The 14,497-nt window shown below is 35.4% G+C and overlaps 1 protein-coding gene and 1 long non-coding RNA gene across 3 annotated transcripts in view; one reads left to right on the top strand and one right to left on the bottom strand.

Moving 5' to 3' along the window:
• The window catches only part of tead1a (TEA domain family member 1a), a 37,014-nt gene that overhangs the window by 14,668 nt on the left and 7,849 nt on the right, over positions 1-14,497 (top strand). For both annotated transcript variants that reach the window (XM_082159439.1, XM_082159438.1), the window contains 5 exons: positions 10,245-10,309; positions 10,778-10,840; positions 13,470-13,604; positions 13,716-13,756; positions 13,897-13,952. In XM_082159439.1, coding sequence (XP_082015565.1) covers positions 10,245-10,309; positions 10,778-10,840; positions 13,470-13,604; positions 13,716-13,756; positions 13,897-13,952 — 360 coding nt within the window. The remainder of the gene's footprint in view (positions 1-10,244; positions 10,310-10,777; positions 10,841-13,469; positions 13,605-13,715; positions 13,757-13,896; positions 13,953-14,497) is intronic.
• On the bottom strand, positions 8,118-10,233 carry LOC309490337. Its single transcript, XR_014202670.1, has 2 exons — positions 8,322-10,233; positions 8,118-8,187 (listed from the first exon to the last, which is right to left on the bottom strand). It is a non-coding gene; the product is annotated as an uncharacterized lncRNA (long non-coding RNA).

Raw genomic sequence — 14,497 nt, 5'->3', positions numbered from 1 at the left:
TCTCAAGTGATTTATATTCCGACATCCACATCCACCTATACTTGAGAAATGTATTGTAGCTTTTTTAAGCACAATCGACAATTCTGTGATCAAATATCTTCGTATATTGACCTCTAAACAGTATAATTGACTGTCGTCCCATAGCTGTGGTCATTTCATGCCAATTGTTTTTTTCTTCTCGCAAAGTAAACTTATTCTAACTTAAATGAACATTTTGTTGATTTTATTTAGTTTAGTTTACTTTAGTTTAGCACCAACACTGTGCATCATTAGTGATTTGCTTCCGGATGCCTGTTTTCATTTTGAAAATTTAATTTTTATTTACTCGTGCAATGCATAGCTAAAATATTTCCTGCCAGATGTTATACCAACATTTAGCACATTTAGCAGACGTTTTTACGAATTTTATAAGTGAGAATATATGTAAATCTGCTTTAATGTGTTTATCTTATGTTCGTAAATAAATATAAGTCCTAAAATACCTATTATTGCTATTCAGTCTTTGACGGGCATTTCAGTGGCGTATTTCGTTGCTTGTAAAATACCTTCAATTTACTTTAATTTAAAGGACATTTTGTGTGCAGCTCTATTCATGCAAACAGAGTCTGAAACATTATTAATTTTACCTTACAGCACCATGTCTTTCTGCATTTTATAATAGCAAATTGTGAGTGTAAAATAATGAATAGACTGGTGTGCTCAGGCAGTGTTGGGCTTTGTGAACATAATGTGTGCCTCGGAGGATTGGAAATTGCAAAGCTGTGTCTTTAACAATAGGATAACAGACCCGCTCCGAGACTGTGGTGCCAGTTTGGGCTACATTACGTTCCGCAGGGGAAACTAGTGGTTATGGGAGTTAGAGTCACTCTGTTCTGGCTAACTAGTGTGCTGTTGAATCTCTGCCAGCAGCAGAAGTACACAACAAGGCGAACCAAATGCACAAATCAAGCCTCCACTCTTTTCTTAAGATTTATTTTCAAAGATGAAAGACAAGCAATGAACATACATTTTTATTTATTTATAGGAACTAGCAGTGTCTCAATGGTCAGTTATTGAGATTGGTTAAGTCCACTGGTTTTGCACATCATTGCTAATAGGGGGCAGTTAGTTCACCCCAAAATGTAATTCATACATAATTTACTCACCCTCAAGCCATCCTAGGTCTATATGACTTTCTTCTTTCAGCCAAACACAATCAGATTTATATTTAAAATAACTTGGATTTTCCTAGATTTATAATGGGAGTGAATAGTAGGCCTACCCTAGATTTTAAAGCCCAAAAAAGCGCTTCCATCCATCATAAAAGTAATCCATACGGCTCCATGGGGTTCATAAAAGCTGTCTGAAACGAAGCTATGTGTTTTTGTAAGAAAAATATTCATATTTATAACTTTATAAACCGTAATCACTGGCTTCCGGTAACAGCCGTACGTGAGTCTAGTTTCGGGGGAAGAGTGACCTTTGACCCGATGCATGACGTATTCACGAACATGGAAGCGCAGAGGATAGAGCAAAACAAAACACCGGTCACAAATTAGAAGACTAAAACTAGTATTTTTTTTGAAAAATGTTGGAGGATTTCCATATAATAGAAGAGAAGCTTGAGTTTGTTGCCCAGACATATTTGTTTGAACCGCGAGAGGCGTCTACTCTCACTTAAGCTTACACTACTCCTACGACCTACCTCAGACGTCGGGTCAAAGGTCACTCTTCCGCCAGAACTCTACTTGATTACGGCCGTTACTGGAAGCCAGTGATAATATTTTGTAATATAACTCCGATTGTGTTTGGCGGAAAGACGAAAGTCATATACACCTTGGATGGCTTGAGGGTAATTTTCATTTTTGGGTGAACTATCCCTTTAAGTTGATTAGAAAAGAGAGGAGTAAATTGAGGAACGAGAAATGTTGTGAGCCAGATTCAAACTCACTTTTCCCATGTGAGCAGCACCACAGCTCAACAGCTAGATGTGATCTCCTCCTCATTATTAAAATGATTCTAAAATGATAAAACGAGATAGTGTAATAATACACCCATAAGTGCTTACTCACTGTACTTACACAGCCGATTATGTTTTAAGTCCTTACAAAATCCCGCCACACCTCTACCTACGGGTATGTTTAGAGTCACACAGAAAGACTTCCTTACATAATGATAAAGGTACAGGGAAGCTTGTCGATGCGAGATGTAGTGTGATGGAAAAGGAGGGATTCAGGTGGGAGACTCAGGTGGGAGGCAGTTGCTATCTGAAAGAAGTGTTTGTAAAATCACATTGCTTTTGTGTTCAGAGTTGTATTGTGCTCCAGAGGAGGTCCCTCGATGTGGGCCGCTTTAAAAAAAGTCTTTACTTTTCAAGGTCTACCAAAGAACTATGTATATTCCCACTCTAAACCTGCACTTTGCTTCTTTTGTGTTGCATAAAATGGGGCCGAGGAGTAATTTTGCCCGTTTTCTTTCCCAGAGGTACAGAGTTTAATCATGTTTCTCAAGGGATGGTGTGTGAATTTGAAAAAGGGGCTTCGTGCAAGGTGGGACTGACGCCCGGAAGACCGTATGGACACAAGAAATGAGTCCTGTGTGAACCGCATTAATGTTCTCATTTGGCTTTGATAGGTGTGAGAGGCCTGGATGTTACCTCACCGAGAGCCAGTTAGGAGACAGGTCACAGCATGCTTCAGCCTCACACCTCTTAACTGTTTGAGACGGATGAGTGATTGAAACAGACACCGATATCATGTTACAGAGAGTCCTTGAGCCGTATAGTGCATGTTATTTTAGTTTGGTGGCAGCTGTAAAGAAGCTTGTGTTCCTCATTAGTGTATGAAATTCAAAAAGTTCTCAAGCGTGAACGATTTTTGAAAATATTTTCACTTATTTGTCTGTGTTATCAGTTAAGACAAGGAAAACTATACACTTTTTCAAACCTATAAAACATGAATATCACCTCACATTGTGCGGTTTATTGAGGAGTGGTGTGCTATTCCCTTTCTGAGCGATCAAATGTACAGTTTTTGTTTTTCTGCTGTTGTAAGCTGTAAAGACCTTTGAAATAACTGAAAATATTTGGCGAAGTGATATGGAACTATATTGCGGTCAAGATCTGCCTAGAACTACTTTAGCCGTGCGTTTCCCTGAAAATAATTGTACACCTTAGAACGTTCATCAACCAATCAGATTCAAGCATTAAATGTATATTGATAGTATATATATATATTGCAGTTTGATTAGTATTAATATTGATTATAAATTTTTTTTTGTATTTAGGAAAAATATAACTATTAAAAAAATAAATATATATTGAACAAAATAAAAAAATGCTATTGTAAATTTCTCTGTACAATAAAAAAATTGTATTTAAGAAAATATAATGAAATAATGTAAAATAAAATTTAGCTGCATTTACTTCAAACCGAGCCGCTCTGAGACACTAAAAACACTATCATGTTATCACTATCACACCTCGCATGTAAATAAACACAGTGCAGCGTTTCACTGTGAAACACGCAGCATATATCGTGATTGTATTTGATTCCTGGTTTCATTTTGGTTAATCATGCAGCCCTAGTTGTATTGTTCATTGGCAGTTACTGTAAAACAGCAGCATGTACAGCTCCATGTCAACTCCAAAATGTTTTGTGATGTTGCTGCAAATACCGAAGTGCTCATTAAAAACAGTATAATTGAAACTTATTTTGTTATTCGTATTTTGACTGATAAATACATTTAATGAAAGTTTCTCTTCAAGGTCATTTGGTTGGCATATTTACCCTGGCAGACAGACAAACTTCATTTTTAGCTCTCCTTTCATAAAGTTTGCAGACAGTGATTTATGAAATGATGGAGAAAGAGTTGAGATAAAGTGTGAGTGAGCGAGAGGTCATTTGGGGTTGTTTGGATTTTTCATGTGTGATTTCCAGCAGGCTGGTGTGATGTTTCCAGCCAGCGCACCATGTTAGGACACAGTCAGACACACACACACACACACACACACACACACACACACACACACACACACACACACACACACACACACAGGAAGCATGCTTAATTGCTCCCATTAAAGAAAACAGCTCCAAACCGACTCCTTCCACTCTGTTTTCCAGTTTGGCTTCGCTATTGAAGGCAGAGAAGCTTTCAGCGTTCTAGAGCTCTCTCAGTACCGGACTGTTGTACGTGTACACACTTTCAGGGCTTTTAACATCAAACATTCTGCACTGAGCGGTTTACTGTGACTCCAGACTAGCAGAGGCAGTAGAAACGGTTCCTTCATTTCTGTGCTTCCTCCTGTTTGACCGTGAAATGCATTCAGAATCCATTTTACATTTAGAATGTGTAGTGAAACATTTAAAAAGAATAAATTCAAGGCAGGACTGGATTTTAGGTTATTTATTTGATTTTTAGCGCATTGTTGAGAGTTTATCGAGTACAAATTTGGGCCATCTGATCATGTCCGTGACTTTCCTATCAGATTTGGTTTCACTAAATAATCATAGCAGATTTGGCGGGATGAGGGGTGTGTGTGTATGGGGGGCGGGGGGGGTGGGTTGGGGTTGTGTCCACTGGAAAAGAAAAGACTGTCCGTCACGGTCTCTTGCCATCTGGCCTTGAATTTCCTCTCAGACCCTCCCTCTGAAAATGATTTGCGGACAGAGGGGTGTCATCGTGTTACGGGCTCTACCCGTCACAGAGGACAGCTGGCTAACTCTAATCAGATGGTAGCAGGCATGTGTGTGCACATAAGCGTGTGTATGTGTGTGTGTGTGTGAATGGCTTTATCTGGCAGGGGGAAAGCTGGCCGCACCCCTCGGTCCTGCTCTCAGGGAAACACCTGCATTGAGCCTGTAGATCATATCAGTCTAAGCTGACTGACTCCCAGAGAGGGGATTGTTCAGACCACCATCTGCTTTTGGAGGCTGACCTTTCCTTGTATCCATATGGCATTTTGTCGTTCCTCACCATGCGTGCTTGTGCGCTAAATGAGCAGGTAGATCATTAGTCTGTTAGTGTGATTGGACCATGTGGAGTGTCAATCAAGTCAGAATACCTTGATTTATCACAATCAAACTTGATCGAATTTGTTCTGAACGGCAGATTTTAGTTCAGTTATTTCCAACCTTAGCAGAGTAAAGTTGCAAACATTGAAGTTGTTCTCTGAATTTAAATGTCCGAGGTGGTTTTTTGAGATAGAAATGATCAAATAAAACAATATTTTGGAATATTATGATGCTTGTTAACTGATCCGTCACATACTTTTGTTTTCAATTTTATTTAAATATATAATTGTAATTAAAAAAATATAAACTAAACCATATTTATTTATAAATTATATTTATAATTAAATATAAAATAATTATTATAATAATATATTTATATTATACATATTTATATTATATAATTATTTGTATAACATACATTTAAATATATTGTATTATAATTGTATTGTTTTATTTTAATTTTGTTTTATTTATATGATAATAACAATCAACTATTGTTGTTATTATTATTATTATCTTTCACAAAACTCAACTTGAACTTATATTGTGTGTGTGTGTGTGTGTGTGTATAATTTTTTTATTGTATTTTATTTTAAGATTTTGATATTTGTATATTTTTTTATATAAGAACAATTGAAGATAACAAATAAAAGAAAACTACAATGACAAAAATACATAAATATGTAATTCTTATATAACATAACATTAGAAATACTTTTCAAAATGTCATGCAAAATTACTTAATTTATGCTTTTATTTATTTATTTAATTATAAGTCTGTTTTTGTGATTTTAATATTTTTTTAAATGACAAGTATTACATTATAATATATTATTAAGTCTATCATTCGATTATGTTGTTATTTTATTGCTGTTACTTAAGGTAATGTAAATCAACAGGTAAATTGTTAATGGAAATCAGCCATAAATATTGCAGTCTCAGTTTAGACCCGTCATTCCTTAGTCATGGACCTCCTACAGAAAGTCTTTGTATTGTTAGTTTAGGCCATTGTGATTGTAATGGCAGCGAGTCCTCAGAGTCATCCATCAGGCCTGGCAGTGCAGCGGAGCCATTGTCCCAAAGATTTGGGGCTTCTACCCTGCCCGTCACCGCCACACCCACGGGCCAACACCCCAATACTTGAGGGTCATTTGAAACGGTCAAAGCTTTTCAAAGATTTGCGAGGAGAACCAAATTCTTTTATCCAATCTCACCACTTTTCTGAGAGTTGACAAGATGATAGCAAAATGATCAAATTGAGTGTGTGAGAGAGAGAGAGAGAGAGAGAGAGAGAGAGAGAGAGAGAGAGAATGTGAGCCACGCGTCAGGCTCGCTCTCAGCTTCTGACATCACCCTTTCTCCTCAGTGACCCATGACATCACTTGCAGAAGACTTGAGTTTGTGTTATCCGAAATCAGAAGAAAGAACAATTTGGCTCAGCATTAAGCTAAAAGTAGTTCATACTAGCAAAGAGCTAAAGTGATTTTACTGTATTATCACAACCTTATAGGGATAATAATTACATTTAAATGACGAATCATCATTCACTCACCCTCATGACTTTACAAACCAACTTTTTTCCCCCTTCAGGACACAAAAGAGCAATTTTGCAGCTTCAAAAAAGACGCAAAATTATCACAACTCATGCACTATATTCCAAGTTAGTGTAAGTAACATACAGTTGTACAGGTTTGGAATGAGAGTGAGTAAATGATTGCACCTGTTGCTTTCCTGAAAAGTCGTGAGAAAAGCAGGCAGGTTTGGATATCACAGCATGTATCACAGCCTTTCATTAGGTTTGGTGGAAGAGACGGATGGTTGAGTAAGCTGTCAGTGCACAATGATTGACGAGCCACATTTTTGGCGCCATGTTTCCCCTCAGAGGGAACGCTGAGGTTAACCCTGCGTCAATGTGAGGTCCATTTATCAGCTCGCTTTTAATTGCAAACAGCGGGTGTTCCTCTTTACTTGCTGATCAAGCTGATATTGTAATTTAATGACCTTTAACCCTCCACATCCTCAATGGTTTTTGTGATGTGACATCCACCAGCATTACTTCAATACTTTTGTAACACCATTAGAAAGGAATGCCGTCCGACTCCCTCACTGGGTTTTGCAGCTAAGTTTAGTCCATCTGTTCAACTATAAGTTTCTCAGTTGTGTTTGCTTTTAACATTTTTGTAATCACTCACTTTTAAGGCTCAGTGTTGAGTAAGTCATCACCAAACCTGAATTAATAAAAAAATAAAAAAATAAAAAAAACACTTCACTTAGTGTTGACTGACATTGCTGAGTCATCAGAAGATTCAGATGTCCTCTTATTGGTGGATCATCAGCCATATATATTAGAATAAATATAATTTATGATTTAATTATATATAATTGATATAATAGTGATTTTATTAATAATAAAACATAAGTAATATATTGAATAAAAAAAGGTCTACATAAGTACTTTAAAATTGTTTTTAATATTTTTAGAATTAATTCAATATTAATATATTAGTAATATATAATGTAATATATATATAATTATATATAATATGTATATATATGTTATTTATTATAATGTATATATTATAATTATAAATATAATATATAATTAATATGTATATTAATATTATATATTAATATAATATTTATATAATATTTATTTTTTATAATTTTATATATGTGTATATATATATATATATATATATATATAAACATTTAGTAAAATATAGTTATATACTATATAATTATATATTTATATAATATTATATTTATATATTTCTGTTCTTTTTTATTATGTTATCACTGTAGTTTTTCAATTGCTAATCGGTCAATGTTGACGCCACATTTGCAAAACTCTTCACAAATTCAGCGAAACAGAAACCAAACCAAACTTTGAATCATTTTTCATTGCTTTTACACAAAAAAGCATTCAGTGGCCACATTTTTCAAAATCCATGAACACTTTTGTCATTCATACTTCACCATTTGCAAAACACAATATATTTGCAGTACATTTTTTTAATGCTAACACAATGCTTTAAAAACTGATAAAAACACATTCAAATCAGAAGGCAAACTCTGAATTTCTGCAGGAATTATATTGAAATAAAATGAGTGGCATAAAATTAAATAATAATTATTACAAAAACAACTAGTTGCAATTTCAGCTGAAAGCCGACCCAGGTGCCCTATTTTTAGTCTATTACAGTAGTAATTTTTTTGCCATCTTTGGGTAAATCAGGGTGGCTTCAAAATGATTTTGTTTGGGGATATGGATCAGGGAAGACGCATTGGTGGGGAAAGAAGAGTGGCTGAGAGAGGGAGGACTAGAACCCTCACACTGTCCATCCATCCATATATTCCATACATTTTCCAAAGCGCTTGTCCTATGTAGGGTTGTGGGGAGGTTGGAGCCTTTTCCAGTATCTCGGGACGGAGGCAGGAAAATACCTTAAGACAGACGGCCGGTCCATCACTCACACACTCTCACACACACACACACACACACACCTTTGGGCAAACTTACAGTCTCCAGTTAACCTGTCCTGTGTGTCTTTGGATTGTGGGGTAAACCCAGAGGAAACCAACGCCAACACAGAGAGAACATGCAAACTCCACACAGAAATTCCTCCTGACACAGCTCCAATACTGCACACACACGTCATTATTGATGTTTTGTTGTTTAATGCTTGTTAGCAATTGAAAAAAATAACTGTAATCAGCTGTCATTCAGTATTTAGTGAACTGATAGTGTTTATCTTATCTCTTGTTGAGAGTGAACCAGTCTCTTTGACCAGTTTATGCTTTGGTTTGTCTACTAAACTCCACGGGGGAGACTCTCAAAACTCAACATTCGTCGACAGGCTCTCTTTCTCTGTCCCTGTAAGTCCCTTTTCTCTCTGGAGGTTGTTTTGCAGGTTTGCCAAGTCCAGCTGAGCATGTTTTCAAGTGACTGAAAAGAATGAATTATGCAGCAGTAAGCATGCTTACAGCTGGCCGTTTGGAGATTCTTTGATCTGAGAGTCGGAGTGTGCATGAATGCCCGCATTGTGAGTGTGCAGAGTGTGTGTGTGTGTGTGTGTGTGTGTGTGTGTGTGTGTGTGTGTGTGTGTGTGTGTGTGTGTGTGTGTACACGAATGTTTGTGTTTGGAAGAATAGGGAGGCCCAGGTCTGGGTTAGAAGAGATTACACTGCAAGCACATTGGGTAAAGGCTAGCTGGAGAAAATACCCTGACTGGCAGTCAGATATTGTCCTTAAAGGAATAGTTTGCCCAAAAAATGAAACTATTTACTCACGTTACTGTCATTCCAAACCCTAATGACATCTGTCTTCCGCGAAACACAGAAGGAGATGTTTTGAAGAAGGTTCACGCAGCTCTTTTCCATACAGTGTAACATCAAAGAAATGCTGGGTTGTTTCAATGGGTCAAATATAGACTAACCCAACCATTGGGTTTACATTTTTCATTTAAAACTTTAAACCAACAGTTGTGTTTGATATGTGACCCAGCATTTTTTTTTGTGTATATTGTGACCAGAGGCTGTCAGACTTCAAAAAGCACTAAAAGCTCTATAGTTCATATTCACATTAGAAGCTTCCATAGCTCCTTATTTCAAGTCTTCTTTAATTCAATAAATTAGCATTGTATGAGGAATGAACAAGTTATTCACTGATAATCTTTGCTTTCACCATATAATTCAAATTGCATTTAGTAGCATACAATTAATTATTCACTTTTTAATTTAATTTAATTTAATAATTAAAAAAAAAAAATCTTTTTTAATCAAATTTATTTATTTATTTTAATTAAAAAAATTTTTTTTTTTATTATTTTTTATTATTATTATTTTTTATTTTATTTTTTTTTTATATGAATTACTGTGGGTTGTAAGCCAGTGACTGGCAAATGTTTAGTTTAACTCTTTTTATTGGTGTTTTAACTGGCAAATGTTTAATATGAAAATAACAATATATTGATTCTTTTTGTCTATTCAGTGATTTATTCGACTGCCACAATATTGTAAATTCAAAGACAATATTTTGCGGTTGCGGTTTATTACATATAAATAATAAATATGCAAAATTAAAATCTTTAATTGTTTGAAAGACAGTTTGTGTTGTGTAATAGTCTAATTGTTCATGTATTCACCTATATCTATGAATGAAGTCACTGAAATAATTTCTTTAAAATATAAATATTGACTGCATATCATTTTGTTGTCCATAAACAAGCATTTCTTGGTTTTCTCTTACAGGTCGTAACGAATTAATCGCCAGATACATCAAACTCAGAACGGGAAAAACACGGACGAGAAAGCAGGTTAGTGGAGCTGCTTCAAATTCTAAGCATGACATGAAATAAATAAAGTTGGTTACCGAGGCTGAACTACAGTTTATTTCCAGTAAATTCACAACAGTGACAGTGACAAGCCAGGCTTTGTTTACAGCTTCAACCAAACGTGGTCTCGCTGGCTTACTGCCTTCCTTAGTTACCGAAGCGTTCTTCAGCGAGCGGACACCTGTTGCTTTGTGCTCTCAGTTCACTGCAAATCTTTACAATTCTACTGTAAAGTCAGTTTGACTTAAACTGAATTCTTAACTAATTAAATGCTGATCGCATGCTTCTTCCTGGTTCCTGAACAAATTATGTGAAAGGTTGTATTAGATGTTCTGTTTGTAATTAAAGTACATGTTTTTTGTGGCTAATGGCAGGGAGCCTTTCATCTCCATGGTTACAAAATGCTCCTTTTGTGTGTGTGTGTGTGTGTGTGTGTGTGTGTGTGACCAGGTCTCCAGTCATATCCAGGTTCTTGCCCGGCGGAAATCCAGAGAATTTCACTCCAAGCTAAAGGTACATGCCTACATCTTGTGTTAAACAGTCTGTGTGTGTATGTGTATTCTCTCTGGCCATATCCGTACTGAACAGTGTGTGTGTGTGTGTGTGTGTGTGTGTGTGTGTGTGTGTGTACGGGTGCCCTGCTGTTTGGCTGTCTGTAACCTAGATTTCCTGCTTGTGACTGCCCTGCTTAGTATGCAGTCAACTGGCTAACTTCTTTTCTTCCACATGTTTGTCCGTTTCCTTCCTGTTTCGCACAAAAGTGTGTTTGTTTTGGAAGAAACTGCATTTTGCCAGGCGTTGCATACACACTGAAAAATGCGTGATAATGTGTTATACACTTGGCTTCAGCAAAGTTGTTCAAGGACAAGCGCATGATTTGAAAAGCAGCATGAAACTCAAAGGCAGACCTTTAGATATTATTTATGCATGTGACAATATATGAGCAACTATCCAATCTAATCCAAAATTTCCAGACTTGTCTATGCAGTTTCAGGTCACTGGTTTAGCCTGATAACCTATGATGCTAAAATATATTTTTTAAATCATATTATTAAATGGTTAAAAAAAAAAATTTTAATTATATTATTTCATAGATAATGACTTTTTTTGGACAGAAGTCTCTATTCTTACCAAAACAGCATTTGTTTGATCAAAAATACATTAATATTGTGAAATGCCTCAACCATTTAATTCAAATCGCATTTTAAATAGTAATTTAGTAAAAAAAAAAAAAAATGACTGTGGGTTATGACAGGCTAATGTTAAATTATTTGACAGTACATATTTATAATTAATAAAATATTGAAAAAATTATATTATTAAATGATTCAAAAAATATATGTAAAATTATGTATACAATTAGTTTTTCAATAAAATATTAAACCATTTTTGGAAATAAGTCTCTTATGCTCACCAAGGTTGCATTTGATCAATAATACAGTAAACCTGTTAAATATTATTAACATATAAAATAACTGTTTCCTATATTATAAAATATAATTTATTCCTGAGATGCAAAGCTGAATTTTCAGCATCATCACTTTAGTCTTCAGTGTCACATGATCCTTCAGAAATCATTCTAATAGGCTGATTTGCTGCTCAAGAAACATTTAAATTATTCATGTTGAAAACAGTTGTGCTGCTTCATATTTTTGTGGAAACAAAGAACAGCATTCATTTGAAATAGAAATCTTTTGTAGCATTATACATGTTTTTACTGTTACTTTTGATCAATTTAATGTGCCTTTGCTGAAGGATCATTACTGACCGCATATATACAGTTATATTAAAATAACTAATACAAAACTTTCATTGTACTATTTACAACATAATGCACATAGTGGCTGATGGTCTGACCTGTAAAGGAGGAGGGGTGTCAAAGGATCCCGCTTTTGAGCAGCTGTGGCATCTGGTGGTTAAACAGCGAATGACAGTTCTGCCATCGACATCATTTGCTTGTATGAAAACACTTTGACAAGTTCAAGTGTGCGAACACTGTCTCCTGCAGAACGATAAAGGTTATACAGCTCAATGCCATTTTCATACATTGTAGACCTAAAATATCGCTGATTATCGCACTGTATTTAATACTTCACACCGACAGTACAAGTCGGCATGAAACGGATGTTGTGATAGTTTAAAAAAACAACAATGTAGGACGAGACTTGATTTTGTCCATCAGGAATTGATTGGATAGTTGCGGTTTGCTATTGGTAGATCTCATGTGATTGACGGGTTGTCCCGCCCTCGCGCCAGTAAACAGAGAAGAGATGTCACTGCAAGAGGGAGGGATTTCATGCTGACTTTAATATGAACAACACTAAACCTGCAGTTAATAAGGTAAAACTTCTGATTAGTCTTTAATTTTTTTTCCCCTGATGCTTTTGCCTTCTTTATAAGCCTGATACAGTGGACAGTAACCAGAAGGGAAAAAAGAGGGGAATAGGATCGGTTACTCATTTGATTATACAAAAGGCTCTTCTTTGAGCGTATGCACTCCAGTACTTGACAGCGTGCTTGACCAGAATGAAACCCATTGATCAGACACTCGCACTGACTGCTGCTTTCATGCACTGCAGCTGACAAAAACAGAGCTCACATTCTCCAAACGAGTAACACGAGCCACATAAGTCTATCACCAGACTTCACCAAATGGTGCAACAGCATGCATACTTAATGTGCAATACCACATAGTTAATGTGCAATGCATGATGGGAGCTCAGAAACTCTTAACAACTCTGATTGCTCGTTATGAGAACATTTGAGGGCATATTGCTTGTCTTACTGTACATTCACAGTAATTCACATATCTGTGATTCAGAAAGCACTCTGTGCCGAATTAAATGTAGTTTCCTTTGTTTTACAGCATTGAGTTCCTCGCATACAATTTACCTCTGCTATATGCGCTTATATAAGGCTACGTTTTATATAAAAAAGTCAATTCATTTTCAGATTCAAAGGTCAATGACAAAAACAATTTTCCCATTTAGCTTGTTTAAAGAATCATGCATCCGTAGAGCAGATTAAATGGGCCTTACCTACTTTTTCACCCAAATTCATTTGAAGAAATGATGAGACCTTCTGGCTTTAAGTCAGAAATACAGGAGCTGACTGATGTTCTCTGTGATGTGTGTCGTTGAAGGACCAGAGCGTGAAGAATGATGCGATCAGCAGGATGGCAGCCATGTCTTCAGCGCAGATCGTCTCGGCCACGGCCATCCACAGCCGGCTGGGGCTCGCGGGACTCCCACGGGCCACCTTACCTGGGTCCACAGGGGTAAGAGATGCTTTAAAGCCATTAGTGTCCATTTAAAAGACGAGCAAAAGAATATATCCATGCGTATCGTTTCACTCTAGTGAATGAGTGTTACTTTTGCTCCCTTTCTAGATTTGGCAGGTGCCAACAGGACAGCCTGGTTCCTCACAAGAGTAAGTATATAGAACTTAAACTAATTCAGTTACACATGGCTGAATTTGTACCTAGTAAAATAATGTATTATGAACTAATAAACAACTTATTGCAAACAACAAAGTGACACCTTGTAATAATGATCTCTCTTGTTCCTCAGTATAAAGCCGTTCTCACAGCAGAGTTACCCCATCCAGACGGCCACAGCTATTGCAGGTTTGTACATCCACCATTGACAGACATTTAGTTGGCATGATTACTTAGATTTTGTATATTTTCAACAAGGATCAATCTGGTTCTTATATTTGATTTGATGAGCCACTCAAAGCTTTTGCCAAAATAGCTTTATTACTTTGTGCACGTTTTTATAAATGTATTGTTTATTACATGAATAATTTTTAAATGTATAATATACATGTGTTTCATAATAATAATAATATTATATATATATATATATATATAGTTTTGTAATATAATTATATGAGAATATAAGAAGTATAACAAGTATATTAGTTGGTGGGAGGATTGTATTATTAATTTATAATATAATTTAGTTTATATAATATAAATAAAATATATATTTATTTATATTATATGATAATTACATTACTTGGTTGAAGAATTGTTTAATATTAAAATTGTATTAATATTATTAATGTATAATATAATTTATTTTCTATGTAATATTAATAAATAAAAAGTATATTTACACTATTATATATTTCACTTTAATTCTAATATAATATTTAAATATATAAATG

This window comes from Leuciscus leuciscus, assembly GCF_965113295.1.
Source record: "Leuciscus leuciscus genome assembly, chromosome: 25".
Classification (NCBI taxonomy): domain Eukaryota; kingdom Metazoa; phylum Chordata; class Actinopteri; order Cypriniformes; family Leuciscidae; genus Leuciscus; species Leuciscus leuciscus.
Note: the sequence above shows the minus strand (reverse complement) of the source record. Positions and strands in the feature narration are given on the sequence as shown.